At 34.6% G+C, this 25,191-nt stretch overlaps 1 protein-coding gene across 11 annotated transcripts in view; it reads right to left on the reverse strand.

Annotated features, from left to right (window-relative positions):
* Rok (Rho kinase) overlaps positions 1-25,191 on the reverse strand; it is a 90,938-nt gene that overhangs the window by 14,934 nt on the left and 50,813 nt on the right. For 8 of the 11 annotated variants that reach the window (XM_067783937.1, XM_067783929.1, XM_067783931.1 and 5 more), the window contains exons 4-12: positions 22,375-23,400; positions 19,140-20,059; positions 18,145-19,069; positions 17,898-18,052; positions 16,535-16,660; positions 16,310-16,473; positions 16,049-16,233; positions 15,875-15,980; positions 15,582-15,815 (exon numbers count right to left, since the gene is read on the reverse strand). In XM_067783937.1, the coding sequence (XP_067640038.1) occupies positions 15,582-15,815; positions 15,875-15,980; positions 16,049-16,233; positions 16,310-16,473; positions 16,535-16,660; positions 17,898-18,052; positions 18,145-19,069; positions 19,140-20,059; positions 22,375-23,400 (3,841 nt within the window). Of the gene's footprint in view, positions 1-1,310; positions 8,982-15,581; positions 15,816-15,874; positions 15,981-16,048; positions 16,234-16,309; positions 16,474-16,534; positions 16,661-17,897; positions 18,053-18,144; positions 19,070-19,139; positions 20,060-22,374; positions 23,401-25,191 lie in introns of those variants that run through there. The other 3 variants (XM_067783939.1, XM_067783938.1, XM_067783936.1) reach the window with 3 other exon arrangements.

The following is a 25,191-nucleotide window of genomic DNA, read 5'->3' on the forward strand; positions in this document are numbered from 1 at the left end:
ACTTCAAGCAGTTAACATTCGTCCTCCTCTAAACCGTTCACGTATTTGTATATAAAGTCGAATATGGACGAAAGATTGTACTGCCATGGACATAGAGTAAGCCTTCGTATGCAAGGAGTATGCTTTGGCTATTTTCCTAAACATTGCAGGGGATTGCGACTATGTTACGAAAGGGGCAATTATAGATGGAACATCCAGCCTTAACAAGTTGCATGTGATACATGCTATGCCATGCCGCAAGGATATTACATCGCAATAGGGTTTAAGGCCAAATTCGTTGCCAAGGGCATGGCCATAAGGCGAGGTAATGACGATCTTCCAGAACTGAAGGGGAAAGTTAAGAGTTTCCCTGGAAACAAATCGAACCGAATGCCATTCAAGAATCGAACTAAATTTTCTGGCCAAGAAGTATATAAAACACAAGCATTACCGTAACTGTATTCCAAACCGTCCCTGCAACCCTTATCTCGACCATAATGGTAACCGTAACTCCAATCTTAATGTTGTTGATCTTTTAGTGATATACTCTCCGTAGGATTTGGAGTGTCATCGATTTTCATGGTCCTTTGCCGAATACAGATCCGGTACGTTCCGGTAACAAGCGCATTTAAGATATAAGTCCCGAACATCTCGGAAACGATTTAATATGGCCACATTGAACGAAAAGGTCGATGAGTTGACAATGGAGGAGGAAGCACTCGATGAATTGACGGCAGACGTCCCAATCCGTATAAGAGAAATCAAAGGGAGATCCATCAAGCAGGAAACGTGTGGACAGAAGCGCGATGGTGCAAAATTTCTAAAATCATGTTAGGCTCACAAAGTTCCTTATATCTCTAAAGAGACAAGACTTAAGGCTCAAGATGGGCATATTTACTGGACATTGCCCTCGGGGCCTCGCTGCAGAAAGAAACGGTTGAGAACATTCTACTTTCGTGTCCTGTGCTAGCGAGGTCAAGGCCGCAGCTACTAAGGGCGGCAGAGTTGCTAGATCCAGAGGCCGCAATTAATATAGGTCCTAGGAAGGTTCTAGTATTTGCCAAGAGGACGGAGTTATTGGGGGTTTTCCGTTTGGTCGTCAAAAAAAATATTCTGGTAACACATTCAGTTCATGTGAGGTCTATATCGACAGGCCAGTTCAATCTAGCCTATAATATTACCAATGAATCAATTGTTTGGTTGAAAACCAAGTTTAACTTCTGCTTGGAATTCACACAGTTTTTATATGTTTGTCCTTCAGAAAGAAAAATTAAACGTAAAATAATAACACAAACTATAAAATATGGTAGAACTAAAAATAAAACTAAAAATTTAAAATTTTACAAGATTTTTTTGTTCCTTTATTAATTTTTTAATTTTTTTTTTTAATGTTTTGTTCAATTTTAAATTGTCTTAAATGCTTATGGTTACAAATGTAGGTATGTGAGTTTTTGAATTACCGTGTCAAACAGGGACAAAGCTAAAACAAATGCTCGCATACCAATTTTTCTTAACTTGGAAATGTTGGCAACTTTCTAAAAAACAAAAAAAAAAAAAAAAGACAAATAAAAATATTTGCGTTACTTACAAAAATTACAAATTAAAAATAGCGTATGCCTGAAAGTAATGCAATTTAGAAAAGAACACAAAAACGAAACTTATTTTCCAGTTCACGCAAAGCGCAGTCTAAATAAAAACTCAAAATTTGCTATTGGGGTATTCACATCTGCTAGTCATCAACTTAGCAGGTCGAAAAATGCATTCTCTACAATGTATTTGGCTTTTGTAATATTGGAAATTATATAACCGCCGAAACAGATAACCACAGCCACGTAAATACCACAAATATTTCTAAATATGTTATTGTTTTTAACCGGGGCTGCACATTGGGGTTCATTTAAGCGGCAAAAAAAGAATTTCAGTTGAATTCATTCGAAAAATTTAGCAATATTTTTTTTCGTTATTTTGAAGAATACTTTCTTGATAACGAAAACTTAGAAACCAATTTCGAAAACGTTTTCGAAAGAACTTCAAACTGTATGCTTCGAATTTTTAGAAACTTTTTAAGTTGCAAGTTTTTTTTCGAAACGATTTAAGTCTATCTATCAAGTTTGAGGTTCCCACAATTCGCATTGATTTCTGCCAATTTTTCAGTTTTTTAAATAAAATTATACAAATTTTGCAAGCAAGTTTTCTCAACGCCAATTGGAAACTTTGAGCTTCAGTAGTCATTTTTCGCATTACAAATGGTAATCTTAACTTCAGTTGTAATTTTCTGAACTTCAATGTAATTTCCCATACGCAATTGAAAATTCTGAATTTCAATTAATATTTTCAAAACTTTAATGGCTGGGTTGGCTCTCGGTAATTCGATATCGTATTAGAACGTATATCCAATGAAAGTTTTCGCTTTCCATAACCCAAAATATGAACTTGTCCGGTCCACATGTTCGATAATAACTTTTCGATACGTAATTAGCTATTAACCTGCCTATTCGCCAGTTAAATTTTTATGCTTTTGATATTATTTATGAAATGAATTTTTTAATTAAATGTTAAAAAAGAACCGACATTATTCAAAATAGAAAATATGTACTTTGGTAGTTTCAAAATCATTTCCGAAAATTGTTTGAAATATGAAACCAAACGGACTCATCCAGCGTTCGATATCGAATTGAAGTATCGAACTGACGATTGTCGACTTACGAAAAGCCACCCTCCTGGTTTTATAGCAATCAACAAACAAACAAAATTTTTGCATTTTTTTTTTTTTTTTTGTCTCGATATCAAATGAAATTAAAGTATCTTAATGTGCAGTCCTGGGTTTGGCAAATTTTTTTACTAAAAGCAGAACATTGATTAATTTTTTTTTTAATATACAAACAAAATAAAACTTACTGCAGTATCAGTATAGCACTGCTGTTTTGGAAAACAACTTTCAATGTTTCAGTGATTATTTTAAACTGCTTCAATTTTCAAAATTTTGTAAGGAGTTGTAAGATGCATGGAATTGCCATTCGTTTGTTTTAGTTTCTTAATTTTTCGTTAACTCTAATATTGCTTTTATATGTTGTCTGAGGAATTTACTAAAATATAAAAACAGTATTTATTTCCATTAAATTTTTTCGTTCGGTCACTTAAAAGTAAAATTTTTTACACTTCGCATTTTTTTTTTGCATTTTATTTCTATTTTAAATTTTTTTTACATTTTTTCTGCTTTTTTGTAAAATTTTTTTTTTTTTAATTTTTTGTGCTAGTTTTCATAAGTTTTGACTTTAATCTTAGTTCTTTTTTAATACACAAATTTTAAAAGTAAATAAAATAAAAAAAGGTAAATAATTTAATATTTTATAACTAATGCTTAACAATGTCTTGGTAAACTGCATCTTCAAAAATATTTACTCGAATGTGTTTTTAAATGTAATACTTGTGCATCTACATATATACACCTGCGTGTGAAAAAAATTGCAACAACAAATATTTGCGAATTTGAACAGTTTTATTATTTTTTTTATTTTGGTTACATAAAAAAAACCAAAATTCGAAAACGGTTTCGAAAAAAATAATAAAATGCATTAAAGTTTCAAATTCTTTAAGAACTTAAAGAAACTTTTAGAGTACGCAGTGCGAAAATTTTAAATTTTCATGTGGGAGAATCCACTTCGGAACCATTTTGTCCAAAATCAATTCGAATTTTGAAAAACTTCGAACTTATACTTTTCATCAATCGCACTACACACCTCCAAATTCAAAAAGTTTCAGAAAACTTAAATAGAAGTTTGTAAATTTTCTTGAATATTTTAAAATGTTTTGGAATTTCTTAGTGTTTTGAAATTGGTTACATTTAAGTAAAGTTTTTATTTATTTACAAATCATTTTTGCTGCTATTTTTTATCGCAGTTGTGTGTATACATTTTGGAAAATTTTTTTTAACGCCTTAGCATAAATAAGCAACACATTGTACATAACATAGGATTTTTTAAGCTGATATTAGTTTGTTTGGAATAAATGTCGAATAGGCTGTTTCACCTTGACGCGAAAATTTGTTCACTGTATCTATGAACTGAAAATCTGATTTGAAAAGAAATAATAAATGTTGAAAAAAATGTCTATATCTAGGTTAGTTTCTAAGCACAAAGTGTGAACCCAGTTGTAAATGCGTTCCAGTTAAGCTGGTCTGAAAATTCGTATAAGCAACACGAAGATTTTTTTAATTTTTTCAAATTTTTCCACATTTGCACAAAGGCTTTAAGATGCCTTCTTAACTCTTAAAAAACTAAACTAATTTTGAAAATCGACAACTGAAATGATATGTAGATTTTGGTATATAAAAATTATTTGTTTTTATTAATATTTGTTAGCGAGTAATAACTTTTTTTTTAATACACGATTTATTTTTTATTCATTTTTATGTTTTTTTTTTAACAAACTTATACAAAAATATTTTGACTTCTATTTGTTATATAGCAATAACAATATCATTCCACTAGGGTTTATTTGTTTCTTATTAAGAAATGTGTATATGTATGTATATATTAGCTAATACAGGCCGGCGTTTTATACAATCTGTAAGCAGCTTATACTTTTCTAAAAGATATTGGTGTGCTAGGTTTGAGTTGGTATTCGTTTTTCGCAATTAACGCTGATTTTCAAGATATTTATGCGGGCACACCTAACTTTTCTATATATGTATAAGCATAAAACTTAAATATGAAATACAATAATAAATACAAATAAATATTTTAGTGATTATAGCTTTTAAAAAAACAAACAGTGAGAGAAAAGGACTGCAAGAAACATAACTAACCGAATCTAGTCGTTTTCGAAATACGAAAAACAACAATAAGTGACACGAGAATAATGAAATACAATAAAACCTCCCTGGAACGGACACTTACCGTCAATCATCTTTTGTCCGTTCAAGGGTGGGGATCCCTCAAGATACGGGTAGCTTTCTTAAAACCTTTTTAGTATCAAATAAAGCTAATGGTCTGCACCATCTTACTCAAGTAAAAAGTTAAGAACATTCACGTGGTCGTATTCTATGAAATCATTAAATTAGTTCGTAATGTCTCCGAACCGTATGATTTTGGAGCGCTTCAAAACTATTTTTAATTGAATTTTTGGGGCTTTGGTATTTTCTGACACAATAAATGCACACCGACGAAGTCTTTTGGGGACACTTTGGGCACATTTTATTTTAACAGATTAAGCAGTTACCAAAAAGATAAAATTCTTGTTTTTCGAAGTTATCCCTCGCGGCATGGATATGGGGAGAAGTGCGAAATAAGACCCTGAATTTTTGTAATAAATGACATGGTTCGGGTTTTCCTTTTTATTGAATGGTACCATAACGTTTTTCTTACAAGCTATTATAAGTTATTGCAATCAAAGGACTTAATTTTTTTCGAAGATGTTCTCTCATAATATTTGTTTTAATGTATATTATACATATTCCTATCGAGGAGGCAGACCACACCCAAAACTTTGTATTTATAAACTTTTAAGCTAAATAAATATATATATTAAGAATTCCGAGCATCGAAAGCCAAATAGCTATGTTGTGGAGGCTAATTTCGAATTCTTTCTTATTGGAATGCTGCTTCGAAATTCTGAAGGGGAATTGAAAATTCGTAGCCTGCTCGCAGCCGGGCAACAATTCAATACTTGACTTTTGGACTTAAAAAGTAAATGTCAGAACTTAACTAATATTAAAAGCAAAAAAGTTGACGTAGGATCAAAAACATTCCGACAAATCAATTTTTTCCGGGTATTGGAGCAAATCAATATTTTTGTAAGCATTGCTTCATAAGCAAGTTAGCCTACGAACCATATCGACTGCTGAGTGGAATATCAAAATATTTAGAAAGATTTTGGCATATGACTAGAGAGAAGTTGGACTCGACACGGCCCCCGCAAAAAATGCTTTGCTACATATATGGAAGAAGGCAACTGCAACTCCAGCGTATTCGTATTAACGCACAGCTTTCTAATGCTCTTCTGTCGATGTTGCTGTGGCATCAATTCAATACTCATATCGTCCAATATCATATGAAATGCATTGTTTATATTTTATTGATCAATTTTAAACAAATTCGCCTCAATAATTAAACTTTATAATTTCTTTAACAAAAATGGAAATGCGCTGCAAAGGGTCCTTTGGCAAAACAGCTGACTTCGAAAATTCGTAATTCCTATTCCCCAATTATTGTTCTCCCTAGGAGAAAAGAACTGGAGGAATTTTGCCGCGGGAATAAAAAAAGTACGCAAGAACAAAATTCCAGGGGAATACTCAGAATTAGGATGAATACCTACTTTTCTCTCTTAACCGGTTTTCTCTTTTTGGAAAATTACTCAGAATATGAGGAAAGGGAGAAAAACTCCCAAGGTTTTTTTTTAGAGTAGGAGTAATGGAAGAAGGTAAAAAACTCATAAGGAATTTTTGTTTAGAATTCGGCTGACTATGTTTTTGGGGCAAACATTGACAACTTCTGCTTTTGGGATCACTTTCTACAAAAACAACAATGGTTTGGTCTAATACCCAGCCGAGTTCTGTATAGTGTTACCAGTGTTTTAAGAAAAGTATAAGCTGGGCCCATGGTATAATAAACGACGGCCTATATAATTTTAAGTCGTAGTATAAAAATTTAACTTATTTTTGTAAATAGCAGCATACTTAGTTATTAACGGTTTTCGTTTCAAGAATGTATATGTATGAGTTTTTTCTAAGTTTTCATTTAGCATTAGCATACAGGAAGTAATGTAATTGTAAATTAGCGTTAAAGTTGATATGAATGCTTTAACACATTTATTAGTAAACTTAACATTAGCGTGTAACAAATAATAATAAGTAATTAATTGATATATTACATTAATCAGTGAGCAGGTAAAAAATAAATTACTGCCATTGCTATTCACGATTGTAAGTATGTATATTAGACTGGGTTGGTCCCCATACAAAAAAAAAGTTGCTAATGTCCGCCCCTAAATTTAAAGATTATGTTGAGAGGGTTTCGGAAATTTTATTTTTTATTTATTTTTTATTTTTTTTGATCCTTCGAAATACAGCCGAAAAGGTTTCTTCGTTGTAACTTGGTTATTTGACGTCCGATTTTTAAAATTGATATGTCATTATTTTGGCCTTGAGAAGCTTCAGATTTCCGTTTAATGTCCTTTTAAGTCGTTTTCACATGATTAGGTCAGCTAACAAAGCTGTACCCCCCTAAAGAATCCTTTTTTTCCTTACCAAACGAAAGTACTTAAAAATTCAAAAAAATATTGCTTTTAAACCATATTACTAAAATAATAAACAAAGAAGTTATAGCACTTTCAATATTTATTGCAACTGTTAGTTTACCTGATTCTTATTATACATACTTAGACCTGAAACTCATGATATTTTTGGAGGAAAAATTATTATTAGGGTTTGCATGGAAAAGTTAATAACGATATGTAACATATCATAAATAGGGGAAGTCAAAGTAAATAAGTGAGTCAAACCTGTTTCGTATTTATAATAATAACGCTATGCGACAAAATCAACTTTTTTCTGGGTATTGGATACAACCCACCTTTTTGTAGAGATTGAGGCTTAAGTAAACAAAGTACTATCTCCGTTTTTCGAAGTTAGCCTCCAAAAAATGGATATCGGCTTACGAAATTCGAAGTTCGAAATTCTACATTTCAAAATGTTATGTTATACCAAATTTCTCAAAAAAAGAATTCATCCCTTCAAATAAGGGAAAAGAGCGGACCACGACCACATTTTTACTTTTTTAATTTGCTGAACGGGTTAACAAAAAAAAATAAAATTTTGAAATTTAGAATTTCGAACTTCGAAAGCCAATATCTATTTTTTGGAGCCTAACTTCGAAAAACGGAGATAGTACTTTGTTTACTTAAGCCTCGGTCTCTACAAAAAGTGGGTTTTGTCCAATACCCATAAAAAAAGTTGATTTTGTCGCATAGCGTTATTATTATAAATACGAAACAATAGGTTTGACTCACTTATTTACTTTAACTTCCCCTATTTATGATATGTGACATATCTTTATTAATATAATAATAATTTTTCCTCCAAATCATGACTTTCAGGTCTAAGTATAATAAGAATCAGGTAAAATAACAGTTGCAATAAATATTGAAAGTGCTATAACTTCTTTGTTTATTATTTTAGTAATATGGTTTAAAAGCAACATTTTCTTGAATTTTTAAGTACTTTCGTTTGGTAACGAAAAATGATGCTTTAGGGGGGTACAACTTTTTTAGCTGATCTAATCATGTGAAAACGACTTCATAGCTTAAAAGAACATTGGTTCTCAAGACCAAAATAATGACATATCAATTTTAAAAATCGGACGTCAAATAACCAAGTTACAACGAAAACCCCTTTTCGGCTGTATTTCGAAGGATAAAAAAAATAAAAAAAATTGTTTTCCGAAACCCTCTCAACATAATCTTTAAATTTAGGGGCGGACGTTAGCAACTTTTTTTCGACCCAGTCTAATGTATATGTATGTAAATATAGCGTACATTTTTTGGAATAAATCATAAACATACAAACAATATAGCATAATTAGCATAATTGTATATGTAATGAAAATATATAAGTAAATGCACGTTCATAGCTGTGTTTATGTGTGTGTGTTTAAACTAGTGATAACTATTAATTACAAAATGTATATATGTATACAAATATGTATGTTTGTATATTTATTATGCAGATATGCAGCAAATTATTATCGTTCACTCACTCATTCAGTATTTTTTGTTTATTTTATTTTATATCGCATTTAGCTGCGTTTTTTTTTTTTTTTTTTTTTGTTTGCACACAAGTGCGTGCTATGATAGCAAAATTTTTATTACTAACTTTTCCTACTTCAAATAATCATATTTTTTATGTTTTATGTTGGCATCACTGCTTTAACGATGTATTAGCTGGTAGCGTAGCTGATCTTTGTACATTAACTGCATATGGCTTGTAAGCAGAACGAGTCGATTGACTGCATGGCGTAGTATTTAAATGCATTTGAATACAAAATAATCGTACAAAAATGTGTATAAAGTTCAAATAGGCACAATAGATGTATGTATAATATATATAGTACGATAATTAATAGCAATATTTGTTGTTTGTAGCGTTTGGCATCATTCATGGTAGTAATAATTCATAATGATGATGTGATACGGGGATTGTTTGAGTGTTTTTTGAGTGTGAGGAAATGTTGCAATCACAGATTGGCGAATAACGAGCAAGCGGTTTATTTCGTTGTATAATGTCATTTACCATAATGAATAAGCAACATTTATGTAAAGTTTAAGAAATAGAAAATAGAATAGTAAAATTAATGTGATATATGTTATAAACAATGTATGAGATAAACAGTTGCGATCTCGTGAACATTTTTAGCAAATTTCAACAATTATGTCCTTTTTTCATTTTCGATAAAACAATTTCATGAATTGTGTAAGTGAAACTATGTAACCCAACATCAACAAGTAAGGAAGTCTAAGTTCGGGTGAAACCGAACATTACATACCCAGCTGTACACTTCAAATGTTATTGTTGTTGTTTGTTTTTTGTGCTTAATAGTGTTACCAGGCTGCGCAATAATACATATACATATTCTGAACTAATTTTCGTTTAAAAGAAGCAAAAAAGAATACAGAGGCTAACACCAATGACCTTGAGCGGGTAATAATGCAGTTTTCCTTCAGATTTCCCTACACTGAAAGAAAAAGACTGGTAAAATCAACCGAAATACGGGTCAATTCAACCGAAATTTCTGTCAATTTATATGCATCGCAACAAGATGTTGAATCAACTGCGCACAAATCGTTGATTCGTAATTGACCGTTTTAGTAGTCAAATGAACAAAAAAAGTTGTTGCGACAGCTTTGTATGAAAGTACCTATGTTGCCAATAAATAAATTAATGTAAGGCGCGATAACCTCCGAAGAGATTTTAGGCCGAACTTCTCTTCCAATTTGCATCGTGCTCCTTTTTAATTTTTCTTACAAATTGGCGGGACGTGACTTACTTGTTTTATGCCGACTCCGAACGGCATCTGCAAGGCATATGAGTTTTCACTGAAAGCATTTCATGGCAGAAATACACTCGGAGTGCTTGCCGAACACTGCCGAGGGGCGACTCCACTTAGAACATTTTTCTTCTAATGAAAAAGCTTGTTTCTAAAATTTTGATGTTGCTCTTCCCGGGGTGTGAACCCAGGGTCTTCGGTTTGGTAGGCGGTGCACGCTACCATCACACCACGGCGGCCGCCATATAAATACGTAAATATGTGAATACATAAATACGCCTGCTTGCTACATATACATACATATGAATAAAGAAATGAAAATATTAGTCACAAAACTGATTCTCAATTCTTTCAATTTCTTCTCTCGCATGTAGTTGCCACACTTGATTGTTTCGAACAAAACTTGTAGTTTAAATATTTGACGTAACATTTTAAAAAGAGAACTTGTAAGTTATAGAAAAGTAAAGAGTCAAATCGCAGAAAGGTAATTCACCACTGGAGTAACTTTACATGTAATTCGGCAAGTTTAACTTTCGTAACACTTTAAGCTGAAACGATTCCAAAACAACTCAAACTTTTATGTTGTCGGAAACATCAACATTAAAAACGGATGTTTTTTATTATCTTATTAGATTCGTTCGCGCGAATGAAAATTCATAAAAACTTGAACAAAATGTTACTAATTTTGGAAAAATCTTGTTCGTTCAAGCAAAACTTTTGCAACAAGAGGGCGCAATTTTGCATTTCGCTTGGACGAGAAGTTGCAAAATTGTACCCGATAAATAGGTGTCCCGATATCTCATACTTTTTTGGAGAGTAAATTCAAAAAATGGGTTTTTCGTTCTACAAATATTTCCTGCTATAGGGAAAATTTTTGTAGCCAAATTTATTAAGATCCGTTAATTTTTCTTCGAGTTATGGCTCCCGAAACATAGAAAATTAAAAATAAAATAAATTTAAGGCGCGATAACCTCCGAAGAGATCTAAGGCCGAGCTTCTCTTCCAATTTGCGTCGTGCTCCTCTTGATTTTCCCTACAAATTGACCGGACGGGACCTACATGTTTTATGCCGACTCCGAACGGCATCTGCAAGGCAGATGAGTTTTCACTGAGAGCTTTTCATGGCAGAAATACACCCGGAGCGCTTGCCAAACACTGCCGAGGGGCGACCCCGCTTAGAAAAATTTTCTTCTAATTGAAAAACCTTATTTCTAAAATTTTGATGTTGCTTTGCCCGGGAGTTGAACCCAGGGCATACGGTGTGATAGGCGGAGCACGCTACCATCACACCACGGTGGCCGCCACATAGAAAATTGCTTAGTCATAAAAGGGGCGGTGCCACGCCCATTTTTTTAAATTTTACGTTTTTCCTATTTATTGTTATAAACCCACTTGGGAAATGAAATACCATTGATATAAAGCTCCTTTTTTCAAAGATATAGCTTATTTTATTCGTCCACGACCGTTTTAAAAATCTTTTATATAAAAGTGGGCGATTTCGTTAATTTTTCTTCAAAGCATTCCTTATAGTAAAGGCAACCTCTCTACCGAATTTTGTTACGATAGATTTAACGATTTTTGATTTATGATTAATAATATTTGTAAAATTTATTTTATCACAAGTGGGCGGTGCCACGCTCATTTTAAAATTTTTTTTAATTTTTATGAAGAGTCTTAATATAAGTGCACACGTCAAATTTCAGCATTCAATGTGTATTATTTACTACATAATCAGGTTTTTTGTGTTTTCCAAAATGTTATATATATAAGAAGTGGGCGTGGTTATCATCCGATTTCGCTCATTTTCCACATCAATCTATTCTGGGTCCATATAAGCTCGTGTACCAAATTTGGTGAAGATATCTCAATATTTACTCAAGTTATCGTGTTAACGGACAGACGGGCGGACGGACATGGCTCAATCAAATTTATTTTCGATACTGATGGTTTTGATATATGGAAGTCTATACCTATCTCGATTCCTTTATACCTGTACAACCAACCGTTATCCAATCAAAGTTATAATACCCTGTGTACAAGTGCAGCTGGGTATAAAAACGTTTTCGAAAATTTTCGAAGATTCGAGAAGTTTGCATGAAGTATTCGCATTTTTAATTTACAGCTTTCAGAATTTTATTCATTATGCATTTTTGTAGCTCAATCAATTTTAGTGTAACTAAGTGCAAGTTTTTAATCCCTTTATTTTCTATTTGAATGAAAATCTGAAACACTATTCGAAAAAGCAAATGTTAAAAATCAATGCGTATTTTTAAAGACTTATAAATTGTACTTTTTTAGACTAAAATAGTTTGGCTACAAAATTCCTTAACAAATTCTAAATCGAAAATTTTAAAATCATACTTGCCAAATTTTCGAAATTTTCCGAAAACGTTTTTCAAATTGGTTTGCAAAGTTTCAGTTCTACAAGCATGCAATTTTTTCTTAAATTATCCGAAATAACAAAAAGAATACAATAACTGATAAAATGTGCTAAATATTGACACAGCTATTTTAATTTTCGCAACTGTACGTATGAATAAGTACCACGTGTTAGAAAAATGTACGCAAGTACACTAGTCATCAAATGAAAGCATAATTTTCGCAGTAGTAACTTCAATGAAAATTTAATAAAGTTAGTAAGATGTTCGTAAAGGTATCTGAAGATAAGAAGCAGGTTTTTGAAATATGTAAAACAAGTGAAGCTGTTCAGGAAATTCAATTTTTCTTAAGAAAATCACTTTTTCAATACATGCTTAGGCGGTTTATGAGTCCTTACTGTACTTCACCCAGTGATACATTGCACCACGTATAGATCTGACAGAGTCTACATTCATCCTGCAACGGCTGGTAAGAGACGCCAGAGAAAGGAAAATTGTCATCGTTGCGGGATACTTCAAAACGTGGGATCTGGAACCAGATTGTCGGACTACAAACGCGAACGGTAAGGCTCTGGTTGAAGCATTTGCCTTATTGAAGTCGACTCTGCATAATGCTAGTCGCGTGCTTGCATTTTTATAGAGCTGGTGCTAGCGCGATCAATGATAACCCACGCCCGAAGCCGATTGTGTGTAATCTTTAGCTGTTTAGTCAGATAACACCACTTATTCTGTCACCACTCATGCATCATCATCAATATAAAGGTAAATCCGTGTCCTGGAAAGTTGAGCACGGATGGAAAGTTGATGCTTTTGACAAAGATATATTTAAGACAGCTTTTATTTTGCAAGAGTTCCATCTTAAAAACTTAGAATACTCACGCGGTAAGCTTAACGGCTGTAAGAGGCGACCAAAATCCATTAGCAATTTTACTAATGAAAAATAAGTAGGGATTCAAGGGGTTGATAAGCGCAATTCATAGCTTCCGCAACCTAATTCCCCACGTCACCTACGCGAGGCGAATCCTGTTATAAATATGCATGTATTATACACATACGAGCCGGACCCGTGGGTATCTTGCGCAAACAATATAAAAGACTCTTATCAAATATCAACAGAAATCAGCTGTTCTATCAATCAATTAAAACTTACAGCTTGCGCTGCTATCTGGCATATGGTAGCAACTGCCGGTAATACAGTGCAAATATTCACAATAGTACCATAGTATAAATAGATTTCTTTGTGTGCTCACAATCGTTTATTTTTAACAAATTATTTTAATAAAATATAGCTAAACAAAACCATTACCATCAAAATTGCCTAAAGCTCGCTAATAGCCCGAATCTCGGGGAGTGCCCCTATCGCTTCAACAACTACTAAAATCCATAGACCGCACTGGTTCGAAGTGGCCATATTAAAACGTTCCCGATATGGTCGGGCTAGTTCCCCAATGATGTCAATTATCGGAACTTACCGGATCAATATCCGGCAAAGGTAATACTCCCAAAACGTCATGGAACTTGGGGGTGGGGAGGGAGGGATGGCCTAAAGGTTTAATGTGGCCATATAAATCGTTCCCGAGATGGTCGTTAATGGTGCTGTGTTAACGGAGCGTACCGGATCTGTATCCGGCAAAGGACCATCACATCGATAACGCTCCCCAAAGCCTTCGGGGAGTAACCTTATCGCTTCAACAACAACAACAGGGGTATCCAAACATAAAAGTGAAGTTAGTAACATAAATATTGTTTAAGAAACGAAACAACACGCCGTAGCACAGAGGTTCGCCTCTCCGCTATTAAGCACAACTCGTTTTGTAGCAAGTTATTTAACAACTGCATTCTTCAATAATTGCCGCTAGATGGGTCTCTTTGCGCGCCTATACTAGAGAGTTACAAACATACAAGTTAAGCTAATATAAGCGTGCTAAAAGGGAAAAACTCATTGAAACCTCATATGAAAGCTATATGGGGTGTCTCATTTTTACATTTTTTTTGTATTTCCTTTTCACGGATATAAGTTGTATCTGATATATCTAAGTGTCACTATCATGTTTATATATAAAAGTAAAATGGCGTTATTTCACCTTCGTATCCTGTGAGAGTGGCTAAAACGATTTGGAAACATATTTTCTGCAATCAGATATATCGCACACTAACTACAAAAGAGTCATAACTTACAATTTTTCAAAATTGGTTTTTTCCACAAACCAATACACAGTACACATCTCTAACTGCCCCTTAAATTTCGATTCCATTTTCTTCTTTAACTGGAAAATTACCGTTATGCCAGTTTTGGTGCTGATTGCATCGCTTGCGCTGTATCAACTAATGAGTACTATTTTTAGTTGTATCAATGTGCTTAAGAAAAAGTGAACAGTTTTTTTACGCATAAAGCGTATTATTTTAAATTCTGACTATCTTGTTGCAAAAAAGTTTTAACTTTGTTGTGTATTAATTAAAATGTGTCTTTTTATACGTAAAGAGTAAGTAAATTTGCTTGAATTATTGTGAAATGTGCCTTTTTTGATAAAATAATTGTCATAAATAGTCATAATTCAAAATTGCTATATATTTTGTTCGTAAACAAATAATTACAACAAAATTTCGTCAATTCATTTTATAATGAAGGTCTTCTTCTTTGTAAAAATGGATTTCAGCATAACATTACAGACGTTTTCACATAAACCGTTTTTCTTCTCTCCTGATCATTTACATTTTTCAAGTTGTGACTCTTTTGTAGTTAGTGTGCAATATGTTTTCTTGGATCGATAGGATTCAATAATTTTACCATGAAAACAATAATCGAACAATATTTCCGAACTGGAACACACGAACTGTGACATATTGTTTGTAGAAAAAATACATAAGAACTCTGCACTTTCATTTGATGCCTAGTGCATATTAAGCGTGTAAGTATTTTGCAAAAGACTTGACTTCACATCAAGACAACTGAGTGGATAACCTTACTTAGATCCCGGCTTGAAAACACCATATTGTTAAAAGATGAGACGTTCTTTAAACTTTTTGTTGAGCATTTTCGAACCGGCAGCTGATATAGGTTATCATTCCACTCAGCTGTTGATAAATATATAATTATCTGCATATAGTATAAATGACTGATAGTACTTCTATATTGTATATGATACAAAATCGTGAAGATGTAGGCATAGACAAAAAAACTCACCTTGGCGATATTTTGCTACCATCACCTCCACCGCTATTATTATTCGATGATGAATTAGCTTTATAACCGAACTTTTGTATGCGCTTGGAGAGGCGCGTCACCCATAAATGCTGTTCGTCGGGTGTGCCGGCCAGCAGCAGCATTTCTTTGGCAGTATGCGGATCGTGATGCAATTTACACGGCACCAACGGATCATTATTATCTACATGTTCTTTATGAATTTTATTACGACAGCTGTAATGAAAATGAGTTTCAATTAGAAAATGTATAACATAAATGACATTCAAGTTTACCGTTTACACTCATACGCCGCTGGCGGTTTAAACATGTGCCATAACGGTTTGGGACAAACCTCGCAGGCGGTTGGCATATGATACGTTATATGTACGAATTCATGACCTAAATTGGAATTTAATAAAATATTAGTCATGTAAACAACTAAAATTTAATGCAAAAAGCTATGGCACCTTTGTACATAATTGTGCTGGGCCGTTCATCCGCCAACAACTGACTAATATCCAATTGATTTTGTTCGTCCGGTCGGCGCGCTTCGCCCTCGCCAGCATATAAAAGTTGAAATATGCGTGGAATTTCTTTGGCATCGGCGCGTATCACATCACCTTGCGTTACAGAACGCACGTGGAATACTTTGCTAAATAATGAAAAGATGTACAAAATTATTACCATCCTAGAAGGTTGTTTAAAATACGTTACTAGTTCAAGTTTACCTTAGGTCTAATATAAGCACAGGATCAATTGTATTCTGTTTGTCGATTTCGGTATTATAAAAAATTATTTTACGCGACGAAACAATCACATATTGCCGCTTCCAACCATGACGACGTATATTTTGTTTATTTGGCACGCTTAACCAGCCTTCAAATACCGAATCCTAAAAATAAATATTTTATAGTATTTTTTACATCCAATTTCCAAATTACTTTTCCACTCACAAGTACCTGGGTATCCTCTGGATCATTATCGGCTGATGATAATGAAGCGGTCTCATTAAGCTTTGATTGCAGTTGCTCGATTTCTGTAGCCTTACAATCGATTTCCATTTGCAGCTTTTGTTTGATCTGCAAGTGCATTCAAATATATGTATGTAAGTAGCTGCTGTAAGAAGGGTTTAACATTTTTGCAGTAAAACTTCTTGCGTTTTTGTGATTACGAAGAACAACAACCTGAATGTGCGATAAAGGAAAATACAATTCGTGGGCTGATCTACGGACACCACTCCTCTAACTTCTCGCTATAAATCTCTCTAACTGACTTAACTTTACGTGGCACCTGTTAACTCCAAAACTCCATTAAGCAGAGAACTTCGACCTACAGGTACAGATTTAAAGAATAGAAGGATCGACGTAGTCCCACCAAATCGCTCTAGCGAAAGTCGGGCTGGTACCCTAACGGCGATATTTTCCGGAACTAACTGGATCCATATTCGGAAAAAAAACTATACAAACCGATAACTCTTACGTAAAATGCTAATACTACAACAGCGACCAATCGATAAATCGTACGAAGCGTCAAACAAGTACCAGAACGTACCGGCAAGGGACTGACCATATTCGTGACACTCCCGTAATACTTCGGTTGGTGTTGTTGCGGTTAGAATAACAAAATTAACTTCAAAACTGGAAAAGAACAATATTCGAGTGAGGCTCTAAGATCCGAAACGACTTCGTGTCCAAACTTGGAATCGAATTTAAAGCATACTTCGCGCCCTATACGGAAAAGAAACCAAACAGGAACTCCTCTAAAGCGGACAAAGAAAACGAGACCGAAAAAATTTCAATATTAGAACTGAGATAGAGAATGAGCTAGCTCATAAATGGACCGGAAATAATAACAAAGTTATCCCCTTAAAAAAGTTCCGAAGGTGATAAAAAATTTATTTAGAAATAAACTCGATAATAGTCAAGAAATAATTTCCGTAATGGATGTCAAAAATTCCAAAACTTATACCACAATTATGTAGTAATGATCTTGACTCTTGCCAAGAATTCCAAGCCGATCTCGAATGATACCGAAATAGTCCCCAAATCATCCTGAAATTATCTAAAAACTATCCCAACCAGATATACATCAAATTCATTAGATATATATCAAATTCATTAGATTTTACTTAAAACATACGTCTTTGTCATAACTTGCGCGACCCTATAATGCCCAAATTCATCTCACCGTCAACAAAACATTAGTACCAAATTTTATTCCACTTCTGATTTCAACCTTGTTTAATCGATTTACTTAACTCCCAAGTTTAAAAAAATCATAATAAGAAAATATTAAAAAAATTGTATTCCAACTCACATGGCTGTCTTCGATGATTTGGCTTTGCACATCCTGCAATTTGAGCGAAAGTTGATTGTACTTCTCACGCTCTTGTGAGAGTTCCTGCTGTAGACGTCGCATTTCCTTCTCCTTCTTACGCAATTCGGCGGAAGAGCGCGCTTTGCCTTTTTGTTCTATAAAAAAAAAATAAGCAAATGTTTAGAAAACACAATTTCAATAAATTTCCTCCTTTTGTACAGTTCTGTTTTGACTGACTCTGACTCACTTTGTAAGTCCGTATCGCGCCGATTCATCACCTCTGTTAGTTTGTTTACAGCCACTTGCTTCAGCAACATTTCCGTTTGCAGCTTTTCCTTCAACTTAGCTAACTCTTCATCCTTGGCAACTCGCAATTGCGACATTTCTTCTTGTAGTTTCTTTTGTTGTTGCAACAAATCATCATTTTCAGCATTCTTTTGATTCAATTTCTTTACATAATCAGTTTCAGTTTCTTTAGCTGTTGTCAATGCTACTTCTTTTGCTGCTAATTCATTACGATATTTCGTCATGAAATCCTTCAATTCAAATTCTTTGATTGTCTTTTCTTTCTCCAAATCTGCGACCGTCTCTTCGGCTATTGAACGCGCTAAAGCTTCGGAATCAGCGCGTGCAACTGCCACTTGCACTTGATGTTTCAGCGAAGTTCGTTCCTCTTTGAGGTCTTGTATTTCACGACAACGTTCCGATATTTCTTCGCGATGTTCATTTGCTTGTGTCTTATAGAGACGTGAAAAATACTGTTCGGCTTCCAATTGATCTTGATATTCGCGTTTTAGTAAAATCTCCTTATTTAATGTATTTTTGATTTGCGAAATCTCTTCTTCGAATTTACGTTTAGCTTCACGCAATGAGCTGACTTCTTTTTGTAATTGATTTTCACGCGATTTCAAATGCGCCACCTCGGAGCTTTGCAAACTCAGCTCGGATAGTAGCGAGTTCTTTTTGCTGTGCTCTTGCTCGATTTGTGATTGTAAGGCCATTACTTTTTCCGTTTCTTGACGGCACTCACCCTCAAGCTTTTGCAAGCGTTGTTGTATTTGACGATAGTCCACTGACAACATACTCAATTGGCGTTCTTTTTCTTGTGAGTTTTGATCGGATTTAATACGTGCCGACTTTTCTTCATTCAATTTGGTTTGCAGCGCTTTTACCTACATAAAAACGAAAACAAAAAAAAAAAGAGTAACAATATTCGTTTGTATGCTGCCAAATTAAACTTACCTCCTGCAGATTTGCCTCTTCGCGGCTGAGCATACGCGACTTTTCCGTTTCCTGATGTGCCTTCACTTCTTGCTGATAGCGTCCCTGCATCGCTTTTAACTCAAAATCCAGACTAGCATTAGCCTTTTCCAAATCGGAAATTTTTTCTGTTAGTACGCGATTATCCTCATGCGATTGCTGTTCACGTTGCGCCATGCGTTCCAGGTCATTCGACATAGTTTGCATTTTATTTTCGGTCTCCTTGGCCATTTCTTTCAACTGCGACCGCGCATTTCTTTCTTGTGCCAGCAATGCTTGTGTTTCCGCCACCTCTTGCTGCAACGCATCCTTTTGTGATTGTAGTGCGGCAATTAGTGATTGCAACTGCGCCTGCTTACCCTCCAACTCTTGCTGTATCAACCCTAATTCCGCCACTTGTTTCTTCAGTTTTTGCACGTGCTCATTTTCATTCTTGAAATTTTCTTCCATTTCATTTAATTGTTTCTCGAGCGTTAAAATTTTCTCATTATGATGTTGATTATTATTCATTTCGCGTGTACGGATTTTTTGCTCGTTGTCTAGATTACGCTGAGTTTCGGCAAGTAGTGCCTCAGTCTTTTTACGTTGCTCTATTTCTTGCTCAACTTTTTGCATGGCCACTTTGTAGTTGTGTTGTCGCAACGCCATGTCTTTTTCATATTCTGAGGCAATGCGTTGTAGTTCAGCTTCGCGTTTGCCAATCAATTCCATTTGTTGGCGCAAAGCTTTATCCTGCTTCTCCAGCGTTTCGGAATGATTTCGTTCACGTTCGAGTAGGGCCTCAAGACGTTTGATTTCATTTGAGTTGGATGGACGATGCCGATGGCTGTGATTTGCAATGGCATTCACCGACTCTTTTGCTTCCGCATCGACGGTATCATTGGTTAGTAGTTGATAGTCTCCTGTGTAGAAGATTAGAGATAAATTTAAAATCATGTGGAAAGTAAGTCGTAATAAGTTCGGTTAGAAAATATTATAAAACCAATGGTGAATTGACTAATCTTGTGCAGCTAAGATGCCAAACTAGGGAGCAATATCTTTGGGCAACTGGGACACGCATAGATTAACTTCCCGCCGACAGCAATACTTCTCATAAAAAATCCCATTCAAATGACTACAGTCATCTTCATTTCAATGGCCCGTAGTAGCTCTCACGTATCTTCGCTTCGCCTAAAAACGTGGGAAGCCTAATTGATTTCCAAGTATGGGAGAGGATTTCTCAGGTATTACTGCCGGCATCGCAGATAGCCTATTGCAAGGGCAGGTAAAAAAAGAACAGCTCGCCATTCAAATGGAAGATATATAGAGAGGTTCCTACACGACAAATAATTTGCTTTTAGCGCCGCTATAGCGGGTCTCTTCTAATATGGGCTGTGCCAGTAAACAAGGTTATAGTGGAACGAGAAGCCTGTGGTTCCCGTCGCTGATGACCAAGCAATTCTGGTTAGGGGCAAGGGTTAGTACCGAAGAAATCTCCGATAGGGTAAAAAATCGGAATATTTTGTACACGAACATTCACTGGAGACCTAGAGTTGAGGATAAGGCTGGGAAAGCGGTTGCCTTGAAAGCGGGGCCATTGACAGCTTAAGTCCCTACTTAGCCAATGTTTGTACACTGACTTAATGAGATGGACACGGATGATTGGACACGGTGATCATTAGCAAAATGTTTGTGTCAGCACAACAGGGAGCGAGGGTAAGCGTTTTTACACAATACCTACATTGAGGTTAATCTCATTATGACTATCCATGAGTGAACATTGCGGACAAGACAGCTATCACCATGCTATTTGCATTTCGTATACGGACATTCCAGCACTTTTACTTCCTAGACATAAAATCAGTTGTCAAATTTGGCTTGAAAACGAACCGGTTTCGCCGGTACGCCATCATCAGTGTCAATGGTTTACGGATGGTAAGTTGGAAGGTAAGGTTGGTGGAAGGTTTTCTGTGAAGAGTTCGGAATCGCGAATAAGTATGTGGTGGATGTTATGTTACAAAACGACACTTAAAAAAAATTTACAAAATAAATACTTGGCGCGATTCACTACCGAGGAGATTAAGGCCCAGCTTCTATTCCAAACTTTGTCGTGCTCCTTTTTAATTTTTAATTTTTCCTACAAACTGGCGGGACGGAAGCTAAATGTTTTACGTCGAATCCGAAAGGCAGCTGCAAGGCAGATGAATTATCACTGAGAAGCTTTTCAAAGCAGTGATTACCCAACCACTGCCAACGCTACTACGGTTAGAGAATTTCAAATTTACTCGGATAGACAAGGGGCTATTAAAGCACCAAACTCACTTATGCAATTGAGATTGTATGGTGTGATCCTCGACCCATCGCAATTGCATCGAAATATTTTAAGTTTAGGATCATTTGGGTGTCATAGCGGTGTCCTGGGAGCACATGGGTACATCTGAGCCGGAGGTAGAGCACGGTTGAAAATGCGCATTTCCGCCTAGTGGTCTGCTCCTATCCTGTGGGAAATCCCTTCTTACTCCAGCGGCCAGCTTTTGACAGAGGTGGACGATCATTTCGATCTTGAGGATATCGGAAGGGTGTATCTGTGGTCGACAGTCTTTCTCCTCCTAATAAAATGGCAGGCATGCTTAACGAACGAAACGATATCATTTCGTTACGATAATCAACGTTAATAAACGTTAGCGTTGATTATCGTAACGAAATGATATCGTTTCGTTCGTTAAGCATGCCTGTAAAATGGCATGTTTCACGATGCAGGGTTCTAAGACACCGAATCGAATAATGCTTACGAAGATTTTTCTCTAGGCGCTCTCTATTGACTGCATCTGCCTCATTACAAAAGGGCCAGTGAGAACATTTCCCGTTCGTTTACTCAGTAAATGCTAATCTTTCAGGTGGTCTAAAACTAGACCGGATACAGCCAGATCATAAAATAAAATTAAAACAGTTTGACACGAAAAACATGCCCAAGAGGAGATTAGGGGTTAGAATAGCTAAATCGATTTTTCAAATATTTACTGAAAAGTATTGTTGTTATTAAAACCAGAACTCCGGTGCCTATCATGCAAATGTTAACTACAAGCAAATTCCTTTATGACTTCTAAATGATTACTGACTATTTGAAATATTTGCTTGTGCACAGACAGGCGGAAGGAACGATGTACAGACGTACTTTGCTAGCACTACTGGAGATCAAACACTGGAACAAAAACCAACAGGCGTTATCATATTTTACCTGTATAAGTGAAACCAATAAACGGCAAATGATTGCCATCGAAAGATTTCGGCACAGGAAACACCTCCTCAGGTGATTCATCACGTTCAATATCTTCGAAATTTCGTGTATCATCATCCGATGTTAATTCTGGCACAACTGGTGGCACACTATTACGTATATTATCGAATGTCCATGTGTCGTTGGTGAAAAATGGATGCGCTTTAATCTCAGCAATGCCATGACGCCCCAAACGCTGTGTACGATCGGTCAAAAAGGCGCGCATCAATGATTTGGCACTTTCGCTTATCTCCACTTCGGCTGGAAAGCTTAACGAATTTTTATGATCCATAATTTTGCCATAAGTACCAACCAACGAATCAGCATAGAACGGTGTATCACCCACAAGCATTTCATACAAAAATATACCCACCGACCACCAATCACATTCACGTCCATATTCATTATCCACACCCTGTGATTGCAATACCTCCGGGCTAATATAATCGGGTGTGCCAACAGCATTGCTCGATACCACCAAACCATTCGGACCCATACGCATACATGTACCAAAATCGGCCAATTTTAAATGGCCATGCCGATCGAGTAGCATATTATCTGGTTTAACATCACGATGCACAAAACCCATATTATGTATGGTGTCAAGTGCGAGTACAACTTCCATTGTGTAAAATATGGCCCATTTTTCTGGTATTTCATACATGGACATAAGTGAAACAATATCACCACCTGGCATATAATCCATAACCATATATAAATATTTGGCATCTTGAAAAGCAAAATGTAATTGTACAATCCAATCGGAATTGGCATGCGCCATAATGTGACGTTCTTCCCAAAAGAAAGCCGAATCGGGTCGTTTCATCATTTCAAATTTGGAAAGTCTCTTCATGGCATAGACCTGTCGTGAGGATTTATGTCGTACTAATTGTACTTCACCAAAAGCACCGGCGCCGATTAATTTGATAAAATCAAAATCCTCAACATTCATGCGCAATTGGCATATTTGCTTCGATACCGGTTTATCTGTAATTAGAAAATAAAATTGGTTAATTGAAGTGATGCATATGTACATACACTTGTGAACACAAAAATGGCAACATAAACTATTATAAATTTTATAAGTACTTTTCTTCTTTTATTTATCCTTTTTAACCAAAAACAAAATTATAAATTGTGTACCAAAAGCTATGTAATTAGTTTCAAAAACTTTTTCGAAAAATTAAAAGAAACTTCAATTTATAATTTATTTAATAATTTGGGAAAATTTAAACAACGTGACATCAGGACGGACACGGCGACAGTTGTTTCGATTATACCTTGTAAATCTCTTCATAGCCTTTTCTATCGGGAATGGGATTTGAATCCGCACTCCTACGATGATTGGAGTGTTACAAACGCATTCAGCCACGTCATGCCTTAGTTGTTGTAAATTTTATCCCAATTGCCTTCCTTGCATATTTTTTTCTTTTTGCACAGTACATACTTTGTATGTAAAAGAAACTTCAATGAATTCAAAAACAAAAACTAGGTTAACCAATTTCTATATGGGTTTCGAAAAAATTCGAATATTCGAATATTCGAATTTTGATTTTTTTTTTTAAATCGAGTAATCGAAAAGCTGAAAAACTTTCATTAATTGAAAACAAAAACTATGTAAATAATTTCAAAAACTTTTTCCAAAATTCGAGAAAATATAAATGTTTTAATGAAATGAAAAACAAAAACTATATGAACTAACTTTTATAACGTACATATTTCAAAAAATTCGAATACTCGAAAAATTTAAAAAATTTTAATGAATTGTTAAACAAAAACTATATGAACCAATTTCCAATTACAAATAATTCGAATAATCAAAACGTTTTTGAGAACATGCGTGAAAATTTCAAATTTTCTCCACATTTCCAGCTGTCGCCTTGTTTGCCCTGATGTCACGTTGTTTAAATTTTTCCAAATTATTAAATAAACTCCAAAACTTTAGTTTAGTAGCTTAATAGCTTTTAGTCTAACAAAGTAAAAATTTGAAGTTCCTCGGAATTCGTATTTTTGCCAATTTTTCCCGAAGGCTGTTTTAGATTTTCTTCCACACAAAGTGCGTATTTCATTTTTTATACGATAAAAATCTGAAAACATTTTCGAAAAAATTCGAATATGCAAAAAATAAAAAAATATTTTATGAATTGAAAAACATAGACTATATAAACCAATTTCTATAACGTTTTCGAAAAAATTCGAATAATTGAAGTTTTTGAGAACCTTCATGAAAATTTCGGATTTTTACTTGAAATTTCCAAAAACTTTAGTTTAGTATTAATTTTTGACAGTTTTCCCGAAGGCTGTTTAAGATTTTCTTCCATTCAAAGTATGTATGTAATTCATTTTTATATGAAAAAAATCTGAATAAGTCTCAAAAATTTCTAAAAATTTCGAATCTTTTTAGAGGCTTTTAAGCTCTTCTAAAATTTCGATTTTCTTCGAAAACGGGTTTGAAATTGTTTAACGTTGTTTTCTTTAAACAATTCATTCTCAAAGTAACGAAAATAAACAAAACAAAAACAGGAAAAAACTCCACTGAAAAAAGGTGTGTGTGAACTGTATAACGGAAATATGTAAACTAATTTCAAAAACATATTCGAAAAACTGGAATATACGCGAAGTTTTTAAAAATCTTCATAACAATTTTGAATGAAAAACAAATTTATCTAATAGTGTACCGTAATCAATGTAGACTAATTTCGAAAAATTAAAATATTTGTAAGGTTGAAAACAAATTATGAATTTTGAAAGCAAAGTTATGTAAACCGATTTCTATAA

The sequence above is a fragment of the Eurosta solidaginis genome, chromosome 4, assembly GCF_040869045.1.
Source record: "Eurosta solidaginis isolate ZX-2024a chromosome 4, ASM4086904v1, whole genome shotgun sequence".
Taxonomy (NCBI): Eukaryota; Metazoa; Arthropoda; class Insecta; order Diptera; family Tephritidae; genus Eurosta; species Eurosta solidaginis.